We start from the raw sequence: 18,323 nt of genomic DNA, 5'->3' as shown, positions 1-18,323 counted from the left end.
GAGGTGGTACCTTTAAATTCTTGTGCACTACCTGATGCTTACCACCACACTACACATCACATCTTGCCATGGGCCAGAACAAATTAAAACTCTAAGAAGGGAGAGATTATTTCCCCGTATCTGCTAATCACACAAAGGAAGGAGAGACACAAAGAATGTTAGTTGGCTTTTATTTTAATCTGAACTAAAATACTCTTAAAAAAACAAACACAAAAGCATGGATGGAATAGTTTTTCACAGTCATAATCTGACTTGCTGTATCACAACAGGAAGAACTAAGTAATAGCCCAGACAAGTGAAAAAAAAGTTTTGTACCTTTATGAGTTGTGGGGTGGGGGAAGAGGTAACAGTTCCTATGCTTCACATCTGGTCAGAAGAATATAAATGCATGGCCTGCATTTAGATACTGCAGCATGGCTTTATTAGGCTCTTAGCCTGTAGGGTTTGGTTGTAGCATTTACTAAGTGCTTCTCAAATGCTACAGTCCTGACTGTAGCAGTGGGACCAAATCCCTTAGTATCAGGATACTATGCTCTGATTGGCACTAAGAGATAAATTAAGTAAGAGAGGGGCTGCAACAGAGCTGGCATAGCCCTGTAAGCTCACTTACACTCAGTGGACAGTACTGGAAAGATGAGACGGTTCTGATTTCTAAGGTCTGTTGAACAGTAAGTCACCACTGGTTTGACCAGAGCTGTGACACAGATTGGCTTTCAGTCTGAGAGGAAGAGTGAAAAGAAACACAGATCAAAGTCATAGAGAGAAACCTCAGGTCTACTGTGAATGACATTAGGAATCCAGACCTGCATTGAGCTTGAATGCTATCACATTCAGCTGCTTAGCAAAAAGTAAGGCCTAGCCCAGCAGCTCAAGGGGTTTAAGAAAACATGGTCTTTTAAACATTTAAAAAAGTGTACATGTTTACTTTTGTCTAATATTTGAAATGTTCACAACAGAGTGTGATATAGTGCCACTTACACTCTGGTATAAGTGGGAGATGCTTTGTTAATGGAGCTTGAGTAGAACCCATGCCTTAAAGTTTCGGCAGGGAGGCCAGCTTCCCCTTCAAGTTTTCAGCAAGCTTGTCCATGAACTCAAAGGTATTCAGGTAGTCAGAGCGTGTGACACTGAAGGGGGGAAACAAAACAAGACAGACATTAGTCGTAAAGCCACTCAAGTGCTCACAGCAGGGGAACGCTGTTCAAAGAACTCCAAGTCTTGCCTCTAAACCCAAAAGAGTTATCTCCTACTCATCAGGCTGATGTTTTTTGCCAAAAGGCTCTAGAGAAGAGGTAGCCAGGTGGTATTTTGCAGTGAAGTAGGTCTCCATCCTAATAAATGGACAGGGCAGGATCTAGCCAACGTAGCCAGCCTGTCATAAGAGAAATCTTTGCAGTTCCCTCTTTACTTTTTCCCCTATGCATTTGGTACAATAGCAAGAACAGAGCAACCTAGACTAAGCTACTTGGAGCAGGGAATGTCTCACATTCTGTTTGTACAACACAGGGTACACAGATGAGCCCTGTTCTGTGACCAGACTCCACCAATTTTTCACCATACTAAAATAACTTCCCAGAAAATGTTGTTCAGAAACACCAAGTAAAACAGTCTCCTCCAAGCACAGCTTGGAGTTCATACACTTACTTAGGTAGGCCTTTGATACAGGCAGCAAGGTCCTTTGTCATGAAGCCAGATTCAATGGTCTCAACGCAGACTTCTTCCAGGGCAACGGCAAAGTTCTTGAGGCTAGTGTTGTTGTCCAGCTTAGCTCTGTGAGCTAGTCCTCTTGTCCATGCGAAGATGGAGGCTGAGAGAGAACACTAGATTACTCTGTCCTTCCAGAACTCCCTGGACATTGTTCTAAACTGCCATATGGAACAGTAATTATTTTTTATTAAAACAGACAGAAAAAAAGATAGAAAATCTGGTATGGGAAAGAGAACACTTATCTTCATCTAGGCATCCTTTGCATTTTGTGCAGCTCTAAAGAAAAGCAAGCCCCAGAAACTACTCACTGCCTCCAGCAATCTCGCTGTGCGTGCCATTTTATCTTATTTTGTTCCTGCCCAAGTTGGAAAGAAAGACTGGTGGTAGGACTCTATGGTTACACAGAAAGTTGTCCTTATTGTCCTTATGATAGAAGGGTGCAGTCTTCTTCTGGGTATTACATTACACTCTGGTCCCTATGCAATTGTAGAGGATTCTTTCCCTCGTGTCCCATTCTAGGTGCGCTTACACTTTTAAGTATGTATGTGGTTTCATGGGTGGCCGGGTCTTTTGGAGCATCAGGAAGGGGAGTAAAATAAAAAAACAACCAACCTAAACCTTAAGGCTGTTGTGGCTATAAACCCATCATTTGCTGAAGAGTGAGAGCATGTCTCAAAGGCTAGGTCTAGCTTATTGCTCACACTTACTCCATTCCACCCTGGTTTTGCTCCAGGCTGCAGCTGTCTCCGTGGAAGAAAAATGCATTATGAACTACCAGTTTCACCACTCAGTGAAGCAATTCTCTGCAGAAAGGATGCAGATGTTCTTACTCCAGACCTGTTCTTTCATGTGTACAGATCACTGAAGGGCAATGAAAAGCAGCTTACCAATGGGGTTAGTGGAGGTTTCTTGGCCTTTCTGGTGCATGCGGTAGTGACGAGTAACCGTGCCATGAGCAGCTTCTGCTTCAACAGTCTTGCCATCAGGGCAGATCAGCACACTGGTCATCATGCCTAGAGAGCCATAGCCTACAGAATACATAGTTTAAAAAGTTCAGTGTCTCCTTTGGACAGCCCCCTTAAATTCCCCTTAATCCCACCATCCTACAATCCTCCTACATCCTCCCAGCCTTGATGTGAGTATTCCTGAACAGCAGTGCTGCTGCTGCTGCTGCAATTAACTGGCTAGTCCTGACACATCAAAATAACAGCTCATCTGAACAGAAAGTGCTGCTGAACCATGAAATACAGATATGCAGACATTCTGCACTGTTTTAAGAAAATTAGTATTCTCACCTAACTTGCTGGACAGATTTTTATTGAAAAGATGCAGTATGAGAACAAAGAATCCTAAATAAACAGTGTTGGGCTGTCAATCGCCATCTTCCCCACAGGGTGATAGTAAACAAACCTACTTCATATCAAGAGCATCTGCTCTAGTGAAAAGAACCATCAGCTGGCAAAACTGGACATTCACATCACTTCTAACCCTGTAGGTTCAGAGAGCTGTGTCTTTGACAGCTTCTTTGTTCAGCAGTCCAACACACATCCTTGTTCTGTGGGATGCAGTTTACTGGCATTACTTTAGAAAGAGCGTATTACATAAAGCCACACATCTTATCTTGTGGGTTTCTGCATCTGTATTTTTTTTAGCACCAGGCAGCTTGGTTATATAGGATTTTGATCAAGCACTGCAAGTCTAAAGTTAAACATATCAGTCTCTCTCTTTACACCTGACAGGTAGCTTTAGGTCCTGAGATGGTCTTACTTATCTGTAGAACACCTGCCAGTATGCTCACCATCAGTCAGCTTAATTCAAGCTGACAGTGACAGAATCCCAGCTGTCTGGATACCTTCCATTAGAATGGAAAACCATCAGTTACTATGTTGGTAGGAACTGCCATTCCGTAAAGAAGTGCAACTACACAGTCTACATTCAATGGATTCTCCTGTAAAAGTGAAATCAGAAATTCTTTGCCTGCCTGGTATCTCCATAACTGGCCACAGGTTTGAAATATAAGTTCTGAGACCCTACACCACCTCCTGGGCCATTACGTAAGATATGACACAAGGTCACAAGATACTTCAGTGTAGCACAGGAAACATCTCACACCTTGTGCAACAGAGTCAGACTGCACATCCCCATCATAGTTCTTGCAGGCCCAGACAAAGCCTCCTTCAGATTTCAGGGCCTGAGCAACCATGTCATCAATGAGCCTATGCTCATACCAGATCTTTTTGGCTTCAAACTGGGACTTGTATTCTCTGGAAAACAAAAAGCAGAACAACTCATTATATAGATAAAAACAGGGATTGCGCAATTTGTGCAAGTAATTGTATATAGCGAGATGCGTAGAAATAAGAGAGAAAAAAAACTTAAAAGAAATTTGCATCTTCTTTACTCTTTTTTTGCTTGCTTGCTTTGCTAGGCCACTGCAAGTCTGCTTCAGAATCCCAGAGGAGCCCATAGAGAACCTGTGACTCTGTTAGGAGAGATGAACACCACAGCCACATTTAGCAGAGCTTTAAACATTGAGTACTGTGTCCTGCAGGACAAAGGAGACTGTGACAGGGAAGGCACACAGCCCCCACAAAGTGCTGCTGAGTGTCTGAGAATGCTGAATTAACTGTAGCAGCTCACAAGGTTGGAGAGGATGTTCCTGCTGCAGACTTATGCACTGCAGTAGCAAGTACGCAACTATCCTGGTTACCTGTCATAGATGTCTTGGAAGATGTCTTTAAAGCGGCCATCGTATCTTTTCAGGATGGTGTTCTTGGTGCTCATGTAGAGGGGCCAGCCTTTAGACAGTGCCATTTGGAAGGAACTGTGGGCAAAATCCTTGATAGACTGGTCAAGATTGTACATTCCCATGGCTACACCACCACACCCTGTTAGTGGAGAAAGAACAGATAAGAACCAACTAGATTTAATTTTGGTTAAGGATTTGACAGTCTCCCCATAGCATACTCTGGCAGGCAGGCTGGTGTTATCCCCAGGTGTCTTGATATAGTTCTCAATTTAAGGCTGGCTCTTTCAGGAGAAGATTCACTTTGCACTATCAGCTCAAAGTTCCACCAGTCCCGTGACATATGGATAGGAAGGTGGTTTTGTTTTACAGCTAGGTACATCTTAATACTGTGATCTAATACCCCTAACAAGTTTATTCCTAATCCAGCCTAAGCAGCAAAACTGTGACAGGAGCAAGTGTGCTTGAACTCCTACTAGTCATACGAAGTATTTTTTCTATCAAAGCAGCAGGCAGGAGTTTGGAGCAGGAGTCTCAGTCAAAGCTAGAAATGGGTTTGGTCCCATCTTAAGTGTCTTGTACCTTCAGGCTTTGACTGCACTGCAGAACTAACTCTGGCAGTCAGAGGCTGCTTTGCCTAGCTCAGGTAAACAAGTCCCCACATGCATTCCTGCATCTTTTCAGCACATGTGTCTGGCTTACCCTGAAGCTTTGTTTCACCTGCTCAGGCTCACTTCCAGTGAGTTGTGGGGAGAACATGGCAGTCATGTGAATGCAAGGGAAAGTCCCAAGAAGGCTCTGAGGAACTATCAACACTCACATGACTTAGACTGTGTAATGCAGATGTGTCAACAGCCTGAATGGAAGTGCCTTAAACTTACAGCCCAGGTCACCTGGGAGAAAGCAGCATTCAGATCATGGGAGAGGCTAACTGTGGGTGAAAGTAGGGTCTAGGGCTTCACGAAAAAGCTTTGCCATCTTCAGAGCACAGCTCTTTGTGTTTCTAGTGAAAAGTAGATACCATGTACTTAATTTTAAGCACCTCACTACCACCACCTCTCTAGTTTGTTGTACAGTGCCTTTATCAGGGATTTTTGCTCCAGAAACACTGCAGATTTGGTTTTATTTTTGAAAATACTCTTTCCTAATATCCATTTATCCTTACCTCCAGATGGTTGTTACTATATGGACATGTGTGCAGAATGAAGAGGGGAAGCCAGAGGAGGTTTATCTGCTTGCTAAGATAGCAAGGTCATTTAAAGGTGATATTGGCAGGGAATGAAATTCCTGTTGTTACCAGCAAAAATACATGTTGTCCCCCTGCCTCGCTTAATGAGTCAAGGACAGAACATGGTCTGATCAGCTACAGACACTGTGTCCTCTTGAGCCATGATTTCATAGTTGCTGGATGACAGCTATTAAGTTTTATTCAAATACTTATTTGCATATAGGTAAAAAAAACCCCAACCTTGTTGCAATCATACAATCTTACTGCCTACTAAAATCTCCTGATTCAGTGTCAAGTTTGAACATATTAGTATAGCAATAGGACAAGCTTCCTTTATGCATTGTGGAGATATGCTGGCACAACAGTTATCTGTGGGGAGGGGAGTTCCCCAAGAGCAACAGCAGTAGTCTGCCATCTTTGCACTTCCTTGCTTTCTGCTCGCTGATGCGACGCAGAGTGGTGAATCAGACTGGAAGCTGGAACTGCCAGACACCTCCACTACAGGCTCACCAGTCACCTATCAAATGAAAACAGATTAGGACTGGCAGTGAAGCAGGTGAACTCCAGATGAAAGGCTGTGCAATAAGAGATAGCAGAGATTTAGGCTCCTGTGAGAAAGAATGCCAGAGACATCAAGTATTACAGAAGAGGGTCGTATGGCAGTTTTGGTACCTGTTTGCCAAGCCAACTGCATACAAACTAGGATTCTGCGGTTTACATGGATGTATTAAGTTTTTGTAGCTAGAAACAAAACATTGCACGCTCACATACATAGGTCACCATAAGGCTTCAAAACCTGAAGCCTTTGATCACTGATATGCAGGAGATGTGACTTGCGCGATGTTTTCCTGAATCCTGCCCCTAGAGAAACACCCTAGGTTCTAGCAACATGTGTGTAATTGTTTCCATGCAACAAAGCCCAGCAATGTCAGGGCTCCTCCTCCTGAGCCTAGCAACGTCTACAACCAGCACAGCAATATTGCTAGGAGGGACTGCATCTGTTAAAACAGTTAGAGCCTATACAGTCAGGAGCATCTTTGTCAAATCTCTTTTCCACCCTGCAGAGTAAGTGTCAGTTCTCATTTCTACTGAAAAAGAGACTGCTTAATAAAGAAGGGTACAAACTGCAAAGGTATATAGAGCTCAGTAAGACAAACTAAAACCAGAAAGAATTATACCCAAATTGTTCTCAAACATATCTCCCCTTAGGTCAAGCCCCGTTTAGATAGCAAGTTTCCCTATGATCAGAGAGAAAAAACATACATGCCACTACCAGAGTCATCATACAAGAAGCATGACAGATGGCCAGTCTAATATGACTGTATTTGATATGCCTTTTTGATGCCAGGAAGATTTCACTTAACTTTCAGTACTTCCCAGATAAATAAGGCCCAGACCTTCTCCCCCACTCTACCTCAAAGTCATATTTTACTATCAAACAGATCTGACCAATACTTTAAGGTTGAATTAAACAAAAAAATACCAGTTTTAATCACAACTTAAAGATAATACCTACTTTCAAAGTTATGGACCAGGTATGTGACTGGTTTGCCTCCACCTTCTGGAGTGTAGATCATCTCTACTTTTCCAGGCCCAGGTACCACAAAATCAGTTGCTCTGTACTGTTAAAAAAAATAAAAATTGCCATGATGATTTTATCTATAAGGAGGACAGAACAATAAAAGAAAACCTGCATTTGGGATGGCAGGGTGCAGAAAAACATAAAGAGTTGTACCAAAAAAACCCATTGATCAGGCTCTGTTTACTCAGCCATGTGGTCATTGGATTAATTTACTAGATTATCAAAGACAAGTAGTTAAGAGCCTGCCTATTTCAGAAGATATCTTCCTCTTTAAGGGAAAAAATTTACAGATTCTTGTGCCCCATCAGTTGGCAGAGTATGTATTTTTGCAGCTGCACTGAAGTTCTAAAGTACAAAGTATCCAGAGTGCAGTGTGGTCTGTGAGTAGAAAGACTCCTCTCCCTGCCTCAAAAAAACCCATTCATATCACAACTACTGATCTCATGAATAAGGGGAAAATCATACAGCACCTTAATAAAAGCCATTATTTCTATCCATCATATGACATTTGAAAGGCCAATCTGTAGTAAGAGTTCTTTGAATTCTGTAAATAGGTGCACATTTTGCTTCTCTGAGCTACACAGACTCAAAAGAGCCAACATGTACTTCAAGTCTTTAAATGATGTCTCATCTTCCCAACTGTCCTGAACAGTACTATTTAAGGTTACATTTCCTTGAAATTCGTTGCCCTTTTTCATGTAGTTTCCTTCATATTGAAGGAATCAGGTCCCTGAGCCGTTCTGAAGTTACAGAAGTGTCTTGCTCATATGTCCTTTACATGTTCTTGTATTATTCCTTTCACTTTGATCTCATACTTTGGCAGGGTTTCAATCCTTCTCCCTTAATCCATTGTTTTCTATTATTATTTTGACCTTCTCAGTTATTCAGTACTGTTAAGGATGTTGAACCCCATTTTTTTTTTCTAGTGTCAGGGCTCTGCAATTATTTTCCTCTTGGAAATTTATTATTTTACCTTCCCACCCCAGCTAATCTTATGACTCACCCTCATTTTGCGGGTGTACCCACCTATTTAAGCACTCAGCTCTACTAAAAGTCTTTTGTCATGTTTGGCTGCTTTACAGCATATCATTACCTATGGAGAACAGTATGGTTGATTCTTGTCTGAGCTTTGTAAAGGCCACTACACTGAGTGCCATGCTAGGGCCTTCCATGGCCTTGTACTACCTCTGCCAGGAGAGCTCTGGTAAAGGATGTTTCACTTCTTCAGTGCCACAGACTGATGGGCCCAGTATGAATACCAACTCTGCAGGAGTGCTGTGCAAGTAAGTTTGAGAAGCAGATCACAGTTAAAAAAAAAAAAAAAAAGGAAAACAAACCCACACCCATGCACAAAAGGCAACTTTGCCACTTCTGAAAAATCACTCACTCAGATCCATTTTTGCGTGAGCAACATTTGCCACCAAAAAGTCCTTCTGAGAATTAAAAAGATGGGCAGTGTAAAGGATATTTTCTAAAGACATTGTTATGTAGGGAGGTGGGTTCTGCAGAGGTGAAGAAAAAGAACTTGGAGGAGTTATACCCCGTGTTTAGGTACAGACCTATCTAATCCAAGCACAGGCCCCTGAATGCTGTTTATACAGCTACACTGTCTAAGGAAGAGAAGCATGAACCAGGCTCTCCCACACTTTGCCAGGTGCTGTACAAACAAAATGCTAGCAAGTACCCACTCCCAGGTGGAGTGCAAGGGATAAAGCAGCAGCCCAGGGTTGTCTAAGTCTTTGTAGCTTTATACCAGTCAGGTCTAAGCCTGTTCAGATAAAAAGAGGCATAAACACTGAAGTGACTCACTTGATCCCCATAAGCGTGACGGCCAATGACAATTGGTTTCACCCATCCAGACACCAGCCGGGGAATGTTCTTGCAGATAATAGCCTCCCTGAAGACAGTGCCACCTAAGATGTTTCTAATTGTCCCATTGGGAGACTTCCACATCTGCTTCAACTTGAACTCCTCCACTCTTTTCTCATCAGGAGTGATGGTTGCACACTTTATGCCAACGTTGTATTTCTTTATGGCTTCAGCAGCTTCCACAGTTACTTTATCATTTGTAGCATCACGATGCTCAATGCCCAAGTCATAGCTGTAACAAACCCACAAAGATGGTCAGAACCGCCCAGGACATTTCTTCATGTCCAACAGGAAAGAAAGCAGACCCCATATGTGCCTGTCAGTGTAGTTCCAGCACTCTGCCATAACTGAAGTTATCCCTCTTCCACTGCAAATGCTGTTGGACTGGAAGAAAACATAGGCTCATACACTGATACTTCTGCTGCTGGTAGGAGGCTGGAGAAAGAACAGCTTCAGTTTATGGCTGAGGCTCTCTGCCAGCATGGGACATAGCAGTATCTCCTCTGCCTTCCCTTCTGAGCTTCCTGGAATGGAAGCTTTCAGACTGGGATTCTGATAGTATGGAGCAGCACAATCCCCAGATGAATATGGGCCTTTATTTCAAACCTCTTGTGCTGAGAGTTCTTGCTTCCTTCACATCCTGAGCATATGAAGCTACGCTAGGCTTAAAAACTGCTTTGACAACAGACGCACAATCCTGCTCTGGCAGCAAAACTACCAATATTCCCCTCAGTCAGAGGAAGCACGCTTCCCACACTCACTGTTTTAATAGCTTTTGGAGAAAAACGGGTGCCCAGCGTGGGACAGCCCTGAAGCATAGCCAGCTATACATGAATCTAGCCATTGTGCTGCCTCAGCCAGGGGTCCGCTCTCCCTCCTCCCACCCCTCTTTTGAAAAGGGATGTTCTCCAGACTGTGTGCATGTATTATGCTGCTGGGTTCCTGTTTGCTTGGTTCTCAACACCAGCAAGCAGAAAGCCTGATGTAGGAGGCATACAAATGACTGCAGGAGCAGGGGAAGAGGTCAGACCTGTGGGTTTAATAGTGGCAGATACCGTTGAAGGCCTCTGTCCACACGGCTAGGAGTAATGCAGTTGGATACTTCTCTAATAATTATAGCTCAGTGGCTAGAAAGGGAAGAGATTATTCTTTCTGCTTGACCAGATGCTGTAGATAGCATGTCCCTTTTGCCACACCAGCTGCTAGTATTTGTTTTTTCCAGAAGGGAGTGTAGGAGCACAGCCTAGGCTCAGGGAGCAATTGCAACAGTTAGCTCACACTGCCAGCAGCAGAGCTCAATCTTACAGGCATCAGGGCAGAGTCTGTGCCCTATAACCACCCTTTTGCCCTCTGGGCAGATCTTCAAACAGAGATGGCAAGAAGCCGAGCCCACAGATGCTAGGCTTCAAGTCAGGCAGTGGCTGAAACATCCCATGTTTCTGATTGTTTAGGATGCAGGAAGCTGTGCAGACTGCCCTGGTGCTGGAAAGCCAAGACAGAGGAGACAAAAATCCAGATCATGTCTGTGAGAGACCTTCTTAGACACACAGTATAGAGAAGAGCTAACGCACAATTAAGCATTCACTGCTTACTGCTGTGAGGAACCCCAGAGAAGCTGCCAGACTTTGAAAAAATACCCTCACCATGAGGCCATGTTTTCCAGAGTACTTAGTGAGGTTGGCCTGTAGGTGAGTTAACTAGGGGAGTCTGCTGGAAACTTTACCAGTATAAAAAGGGCTAGTTAGCCTCTCCGCACTAGCGCAGGAAGAGCTATAAGGCTCTTGGTGCTAAATGAAACATGATCAATGCCTAATGACACATGCAAATTGCAGTACAAAGTGGCTGTGTGTCATAGAGCCATTACCTGTGCAAATCCAGATCTACATAAGGAAAAATCAGCTTTTCTTTAATCAGTTCCCAGATGACCCGTGTCATTTCATCTCCTTGCATCTCCACAACGGAGCCCCCATGGATTTTTTTAGACATCTTGAGCTGCAACAGACATAAAAAAACCCCAGCCCAAGTTAAAAACTGCCAACACACATCACCAATACGTGTATCCTGCATTTTTACAACACAACTGGAAAAGAGGTACTAACATAGCATACAGGATCTCTCCTCAAAGTCTTGAAAATAACCACAATTTATCCCTAGTTTCATGCTAACTGGTATTCTTCTTAAAGCCCCAGCTCCTAGGGAGATCTATCTGAGGATAAAAATAAAGGTTAATATCTGAGATTTAAGGACCTGTGTTCTAAGGGCATGAACTTTAATTATGGTTGTACAAAAGAATTTGAAAGCATGACCAAACTCTTCCCCCAAATTCCACAGAAATAGATGAGCACTATTTATTTTTAGATTTCACGAGTTCTAGTCCAGTTGCCTCTTCTTCTGAAAAACAGGGGTTAATGGACATTAGTTTAATGACAGCTCATATTGCTGGCACTATTACGATTAATACATTGTCAGCTTCTTTATTAACTTCCTTCTGCAGGAAGGAAGGAAACTGGTACAGAAATTCAAGGGCCACATCAAGAGTACTTTCTCCTGGCAAGCTTTATTTCTGCTGTTAAAATAAATACTGGACAGATTTGTTTTCTGTATGGAACAGAGGTTTCCCAAGATATTTGTTCACAAAGCCTCAGAAAATAAACCTGAACTCTGCCCTTCTATTTGCACTTTGTTCTTTGACAAAACCCAACCCCACAAGCCCCTGAACTGCTCTAACACAGTGCCCTGCTTTCTGACAGCCACAGTTTCTTGGTTGTCAGCTCTGATTATGCAAGAGCTATGACTTGGCAAGTTCTTCCTCCCAAGACAGCCCCCTTCTTGTATGCAGCTGTTAGGATACTACAGTAAGATACCAAGCCCTCGTGCCTGAGGTTGCAGTCTCACAGATACCAAGGTCCATGAATCACTTTATCCAGAATGAGGGGTACTACTGTACACAGAGTCTATTAATCTAGATGAAGTTATTCAGAGGTGCGAGGTTTGCAATGCAAGGGCCTCAGGTTACAAGCATGTGGGGAAACTGCTCCCCAGTTAATTTTTTTTTTATTATTTTTAATTAAACCAACTTGTGCTGAATTTCCAAAGTCCAATCCATTAAACATTTTTAGTCTGGGAAGAGAATAAACTTTAAGCTATGTTCTAGCTACTGCATCAAACTTTTTTAAAGAGCAAAAATTAAAAAAAGTAAAACAAGGTTGTGAGTTACCGAGACTGTATTTACTATGAACACATAAACTTGAAAAATTAAATCATCCAAGGCACTCCTATCCCAAAGAAAGGTAGTATCTTGGCTTATATTAGGCCTTTCTAGTCCTCATGGAAAACTTCAGCTTCATATGACCACACTCTGAACTCAGTTTATTTATGCAAGTATTTTGGGCCCAATTTTCAATTGTGACTATCTAAATAAGGACTGTGTATTACACTCCCATGGCCTAGGCACAGGATTGCTACTCAGGAGACTTCAGTTTTGCTTTTGGCACTTACACAGTGTGAGAAACAGTCTGATTCATTTAAGTCAAAATGTACACAGACACCCACCCACCACTGCTTGTTTTGTAGTTTGGTCCCTACTTAGATAAGACAAATTAGACTATGTCAGTCCTAGCAATAGGTTTTGCAAAGCTGGCTTCAGACCTATACGGTATTGCTGTCACAAGGGGAACAAAAGCATGAGAGACGCACCTCCACCGAGATACATCCCCACTGATATGTGGAAACAGCAGCTTCTTAAACAACTCTGACAGCACCCTACGTGTTTATCTGGTCACGGCCCCAGTATTTTTCCCCTCCTCAAACACTGATGTCCCCAGTTTGTCTATGTACAGGGGCAGTACAGCAGTAGCATCCGCCCTATGTTCACCAGAGTCAACACGCCAAGAGGTTCCTCTAGAGAGCACACGTTCCCCAGAGTTCAACTCTTTCTGTCACTCTTCCCCTTTGCTTTTATACGCTCCAGAACTGCCAAAAGTCAGCAAGGTCTTTCTCCTAGAGCAACCCTTCCTTAAATACATTTAACCCAAGCATTTAGCCAAGGCAACTTAGAAGAAACTTCGTGAGTTTCCAAATACTCCTTGGTCCTCAGGAAGGACTTGGGCCCTAGAGTCAATAATTACCTATTGCAGCAACTCCTTAATTCAGGTTTACGGAAGATCTCTTCAGACCAGGCACGCTCCCAGGGAGGGCGGCGGAGATCGTTGTCACTAACCGAGATCTTGCCTGCACTCGTTTTTCAGCCGCGCTGCCCTCCATCCACGCCCGCCGCCCACCCCTGACAACGCCACGCAGCCTAGCTCTTCTGGCACAGGTAGGATTTGCCGACCAGGCCGCGGGCTGCAGCCGGGGCTGAAACCCAGGCACCGGCACCACCCCGGCACGGCGCTGCCGGGCCTGGCCAGCACGGCAGCGACCGGGGACGCTCCCCCCGGCCCGGGGGGGCCGCCCCGGGGTACGCGAGGGGTCCCGAGCGCAGCCGGCGTTAGGCGACACCACCGACTGTTAAGAGAGGTCTGGATTGCCGGGGGAGAAAGCCCAGCGCCAGGCCGGGGAGGCCGAGTCCGGGGTGCGAGCACCCCCTCAGCACCCGGGGCGTCTTCTGCGACACCTGCGGCGGGAGGGGGTGCCGGGCGGGCAGCCTGCCGCGGAGCCCCCGCCCCGAACCGCCGGGAGAAAAGCCCTTAAAGCCCGAAACCGCCCTCTCAGGGCTCCTCTGCAGGGCGGGGGACGCCACGACCGGGAGGGGAAGGACCAAGGGGCGGCGCGGGCCGGGCCGGGCCCGTCCCGCCTCACCCGCGCGGCCCCGGGCCCCGTTACCTGCGGGCGGTGCCGGTCCGGCTCTCACGGCGACGCGGGACCCGGCCGTGCGCGGGGCCTTTTATGGGGCCGCGCCCCCGCCCCCGGCCCGGCCCCGCCGCCGCGGCGCCCCCTGCCGGCCCCTCCTCCCGCCGGCGGGCCGGGGGCGGGGCCGGGGGCGGGGCCGGCAGGGGGAGCGGCCGCTCGGCCCTGACCCGCGGGCGCGTGGGCCCGCTCGCCCCGCGGCTGTCCGGCCGGCGCGTGGCGGTGCCCGCCCCGCCGGGTCTGCCCGGGGTTTCGCGCGCCGATGCCCCCCCGTGAGGAGGCCGCGGCAGCACGTAACGCGCCGCGGCCGTTCCGCCGGGCCGGGCAGCCCGCAGCGCGGCGGCCTGCCCGCCGGGCCGGGCCTTTTCCGCGCTCTCCCGAGACAGCCGCAGTAAGTGGCCTGCGTCGCCACAGGGGCGCCGATGGTGCTGGCGGGCACGAAGGCTTGGGCGCCGAGGGGGCTCGGGCGTGCCCGGGCTGCTGGAGCGGGCCCCGGGGAGAGCGCGGGCGGCCAGCCTGCCCTCGGCGCCGTGCTGGCCTGCCCCCGGCCGCGGGGTCCCGGCGGAGCCGCTCCGCAGCCCGGCCCAGGGGACGCGCCTAACGCGGGCGGGCGCGGACACGCACGCGTCGGCTGGCGCGGAGGCGGCCGTGTCGGCAGTACGGCGAGCCGAGTGGCGGGGCTTCCCGCCCCGAGGGGCAGGAGAGGGCGCCCCTCTGGGGCCGGGGCGAGGCGGGGAGTGGGAACCGGGGAGGAACCCCCGGGGGGGCACACCCGCCTCCTCGGGCTCCCTCCGCCGCCAGGGCGGCGGCGGCTCCCGCGGTGGCAGCCTGGAGCTGCCACGCCCGGCAGGCGCCTCCTCGCAGCGCGGAGCCGGAGGAGGGCCGCGGGCCGGAGGCGGAGCGCAGTGACGGGGCGACGGGGCTGCGGGGCGGGCGGTGCGGAGGAGGCCGCCTCGGCGGCCCCGCCCCTACGGGCGCGGCCCCGGCGGGTGGATTGGCGCGGAGACTCGATTGGCGACGCCTCGGCGAGGAGCGCAGCCATCGGCGGGCGATTGGGCAGGGCTGGCGGCAGCGCGGCGGGTTGCTAGGGGCGGGGCGGGGAAGCGGGCCGAGGCGGGGGGGGGGGGGGTGAAAAGAGGCGGTGTCGGCCTGGGCCTGCGCCCCGGCAACCCGTACCGGCGTCGTCACCCGCGGGGAGCAGGTGAGGACAGCCTCTCCGGGGCTGGGCGATGCTGCGCGGGCCCGTGGTAGTGGCTCCCCGGGCTGCGTGAGCCCTCTTTGTGGGGTCTGGCCCGGCCCGGTCCTTGATAGCGGCTGGCGGCGGTGGCGCTCCTAGGCTGGCTCGGGGGTCGCCGCGTGGCCGCTGCCTGCAAGCAGCTTTCTGCTGCTTCCTTCCCGCCCTGCCGCAGGTGATCTTCCGGGTCCGCCATCCCAGGCGGGCCGGCAGTCGCCTTCGGCGGGTGCGTGTCTGTGACGGGGGAGGGTAGGGGTGTCCCCTCTCCAGAGGGGAAAGCAAAGCAGTCAGCGTGGTTGCGGCGCAGAGGGTGGAAGTGAGGTGTGTCATGCACTTATGTTTAAATTAGGACTGTTCGGCTTTTACACCCGGGGTGTGTTAGTCAGGTGCCCAGGAGGAACATCCGAGTAACAAGGAGTGCTTGGACTCTTCTGGCACTGAGAGGTTGTGGTCAGTTTTGTGGGGTGCAGGATGTCGCAGAGCCATTCCGGATGTAACTGCGGAACGTGTATGGAGGTTCGCGCCCACACTTGCGCTCTGTTTTATCCGTGATGAGTTGGTGATTGCTGAAGACGTTGCAGCCTAAAGTGGCTTTAGATTTATCCCCAGTGGCTGTTTGGTAAGAAGCCTGAGGAAGATGTAGTCTGTTTTTGTGCTTGTTGACTGATATGTGTGTCTTGCTTTCTGATTTCCCATAATCTACAAATAAGTGACTATTTCCCTGTTTCTTGGGGGGCTGGTGCTGTCTTCCTTTTAGTGGGAGAACTAAAGCACTTTAAGAAAGGGTGATATACTCCATAGCTAATGTGTTGTGCAGCACAGAAGATCCAGGTGTTTCTGGAGCAAATGCCAAGCACAGTGCTCTTCAGTCTATTAATTAGGATAGTACTGCTGTCACAGAAGCAATTACTGTGTGGTTTCTTTTCCCTTGAAGCTAAAGTTTATTTTTCCAGAATCACATATATGATGTATGCAAGCTCAGAGACTTCCTTGGTTTTTTTTGTCTTGCCAGGTTATAGCCAGTTGTTGAGATATGAACATAACTTCCTAGAAAACTTCTGGCTGACTTTATAATGGCATTTTTTAATGTGGTAGTGTGTGTGGGAACACAGTCCTGTTGTACATTCAACATTTAAAAAGCAAGTTATCAGTTGTCTTAAGTGTTGAAGAAACAATTCCAAATTTACCTGAAGATATGCTCTTGAAGGCATTTTCCATGAACTCTGGTGTTTAAGCATGTTCAAAACATCAGTTGTTTGAATCATATTGCTGAAATGCACAACAGCAAAAAGTACCATGGCTTACGTGGGAGAGGGAAGCATTCCAGACTGAGACTCAACCTGACATAAAGAACCTGACCAAAGTTACTCCTGAAACTTTGTGAATGATGTCTTTTTTCTTTCTTAAGGATATGTGAATGTCAGGAGAAACTGAGCTAAATGTGCTTACTATACAGAGCAACAAGCAAAAGTCCACTGAGAAGTCACATGATTGACTTGCAGATACCATCTTTTGTGCATTCATTGTAGGAGTGGTCAAACCTTGCCACATGAGCTGCATGCAGCTTGTTAGCACTTCCAGTGTCACTTGTCAACCATGTGGATTTTCTCTGGACTACGTAGATTTTTATTGTGGCTTCTTAGAACTTGGAAGAAAATGTCCTAGTCAGTAAAATACGCCTGTAGAGTCTAGGGAGCAGTTGTGAAAACTGGAAACTAGTATTTCATGAAGGAGCATTTATTAGCTGCTAAGCAGGAAGTAGGCTTATAGAGGGTTTTGATCCTTGGCACAGGTAAAAGTCAGCTGTCCCTCGTAGCTTCCATTAGTTCCCCGTGTTCCTGCTCTGTCAAATGTTTCACTAAGTCTTGATTAAACAAAGATGAAGGTAGTAAGCACCTTAGCCTTGCAGTCTAGAAGTGCAGGCTTAGTGAGGCAGAGTGGCAGAAATCAGGTGTGTATTGAGGTTAAAGAATATGGGCTGTGAGGAAGTATGACTCTTGGCTGTATGAAGGCTTTAGTACACAGCAACTAGGCTTAATAAGTATGGCTTCCCCTAATACAGAAGGTGGTTTGTTTTGTTTGTTTGTTTTTCCTTGATGTAGCTACTCTTGAAAACAAGGAAGTTTGGAGGTGTTAGATATGACAACAAATAAACCACAGTTTGGGTTACTTTCCTGGTAACTTTCACAAGGCCCTGTACTGTAGTGCAGAGGGGAAGGAAGCAGTGTCCACCAAACTTAATCTTTCAGTCCTGCTATTGTTTGCAGTTCTTTCTATTTCTCATTCTGAAGTTAGCCTGGCCAGATGATGAGTATGTCTTGCGCTTGCTGAGGCATGCCCGTCTTCAGTTTTCTTGTTACAAGGGCTGCAGAAGTCACGGCACTGACAGCTTTTCTCTTGAGCTGATGTTAAAACTTTGTGGTACGCATGCAGAGTCTCCATTTGAAAACTTTAAGTTCCTTTAAAACAGCAACTGGAGTGTGTTATCAGACAGTGTAGTGGCTGTCCACTTACTTTGATTGTTCTGGATGTTTAACTAGGAGCTCTGAGTTGCTCTCTGCAGAGATGCTGATCTCTTGCCAATGACAGGCAGGGGACATGGGCTCCTAACTCTGGCACTCTTGACCTGTGCTAATAGCAGATGTCTGTGGTAGGTGGGTGAATGTCCCCACTCTAGCATCTAATGAGACACCTCCTCTTCAGTTGACTGAAGATGTTTTGTTTCAGCACCCTGTGTATAATGCACATTGCTGAACTCTTTCCAGGGCACGTGAAATGGCTGCAGATGACAAACGGTCTCCGACACTGGACTCTACTGGTGATCTACCTCATTCTCCTAGTAGTCCGTCTCACCTCACTCACTTCAAACCCCTGACTCCTGACCAGGATGACCCTCCTTTTAAATCAGCCTACAGCTCTTTTGTAAATCTCTTCCGTTTCAGCAAAGGTAAGTGCCTGGGGCAACATGTGTGCATGGATTGTGCGTGATGTCTGCTTTATTGATGCCCTCTGCTGCCACATAAACTTGTAAAAACACCTCTGAATATTACAAGCATAATGTCAGATGGCTGGCCAAATGGATGGTGAGTCAGTTCTTTTGTGAGGGATG

The 18,323-nt window shown here is 47.3% G+C and overlaps 2 protein-coding genes across 9 annotated transcripts in view; one reads left to right on the top strand and one right to left on the bottom strand.

The window, feature by feature from the left end:
* Positions 1 to 153: 153 nt before the first annotated feature.
* Positions 154 to 14,092, bottom strand: IDH1 (isocitrate dehydrogenase (NADP(+)) 1). 2 transcript variants are annotated; one of them, XM_069781616.1, is made up of 9 exons: positions 13,957 to 14,092; positions 10,997 to 11,124; positions 9,073 to 9,364; positions 7,198 to 7,303; positions 4,418 to 4,595; positions 3,820 to 3,971; positions 2,595 to 2,735; positions 1,645 to 1,807; positions 154 to 1,127 (listed from the first exon to the last, which is right to left on the bottom strand). In XM_069781616.1, exons 2-9 carry the CDS (start codon positions 11,116 to 11,118, stop codon positions 1,034 to 1,036), a joined length of 1,248 nt encoding a protein of 415 aa, XP_069637717.1. In that variant the 5' UTR covers positions 11,119 to 11,124; positions 13,957 to 14,092; the 3' UTR covers positions 154 to 1,033. The 2 variants fall into 2 exon arrangements, with proteins under 2 accessions (XP_069637717.1, XP_069637718.1); XM_069781617.1 differs by lacking the exon at positions 13,957 to 14,092 and adding an exon at positions 11,232 to 11,254.
* The window catches only part of PIKFYVE (phosphoinositide kinase, FYVE-type zinc finger containing), a 70,060-nt gene continuing 65,819 nt past the window's right edge, over positions 14,083 to 18,323 (top strand). For 4 of the 7 annotated variants that reach the window (XM_069781613.1, XM_069781611.1, XM_069781609.1 and 1 more), the window contains exons 1-2: positions 15,058 to 15,181; positions 17,980 to 18,161. In XM_069781613.1, the coding sequence (XP_069637714.1) occupies positions 17,990 to 18,161 (172 nt within the window). In that variant the 5' untranslated portion in view covers positions 15,058 to 15,181; positions 17,980 to 17,989. Of the gene's footprint in view, positions 14,372 to 15,057; positions 15,182 to 17,979; positions 18,162 to 18,323 lie in introns of those variants that run through there. The other 3 variants (XM_069781615.1, XM_069781612.1, XM_069781608.1) reach the window with 2 other exon arrangements.

This window comes from Haliaeetus albicilla, chromosome 4 (genome assembly GCF_947461875.1).
Source record: "Haliaeetus albicilla chromosome 4, bHalAlb1.1, whole genome shotgun sequence".
In the NCBI taxonomy this organism is placed as follows: Eukaryota; Metazoa; Chordata; class Aves; order Accipitriformes; family Accipitridae; genus Haliaeetus; species Haliaeetus albicilla.
This window is presented reverse-complemented; position numbering and strand designations above follow the sequence as displayed.

Excerpts from the sequence above, each read along its gene's own strand:
- IDH1 (XM_069781616.1), bottom strand. The coding sequence starts at position 11,118 with ATGTCTAAAAAAATCCATGGGGGCTCCGTTGTGGAGATGCAAGGAGAT. Across the intron at positions 4,596-7,197 it reads CCTGGTCCATAACTTTGAAA|GGTGTGGTGGTGTAGCCATG; the intron begins GTAGGTATTATC and ends CTCCACTAACAG. Across the intron at positions 1,808-2,594 it reads AACCTCCACTAACCCCATTG|CCTCCATCTTCGCATGGACA; the intron begins GTAAGCTGCTTT and ends GTTCTCTCTCAG.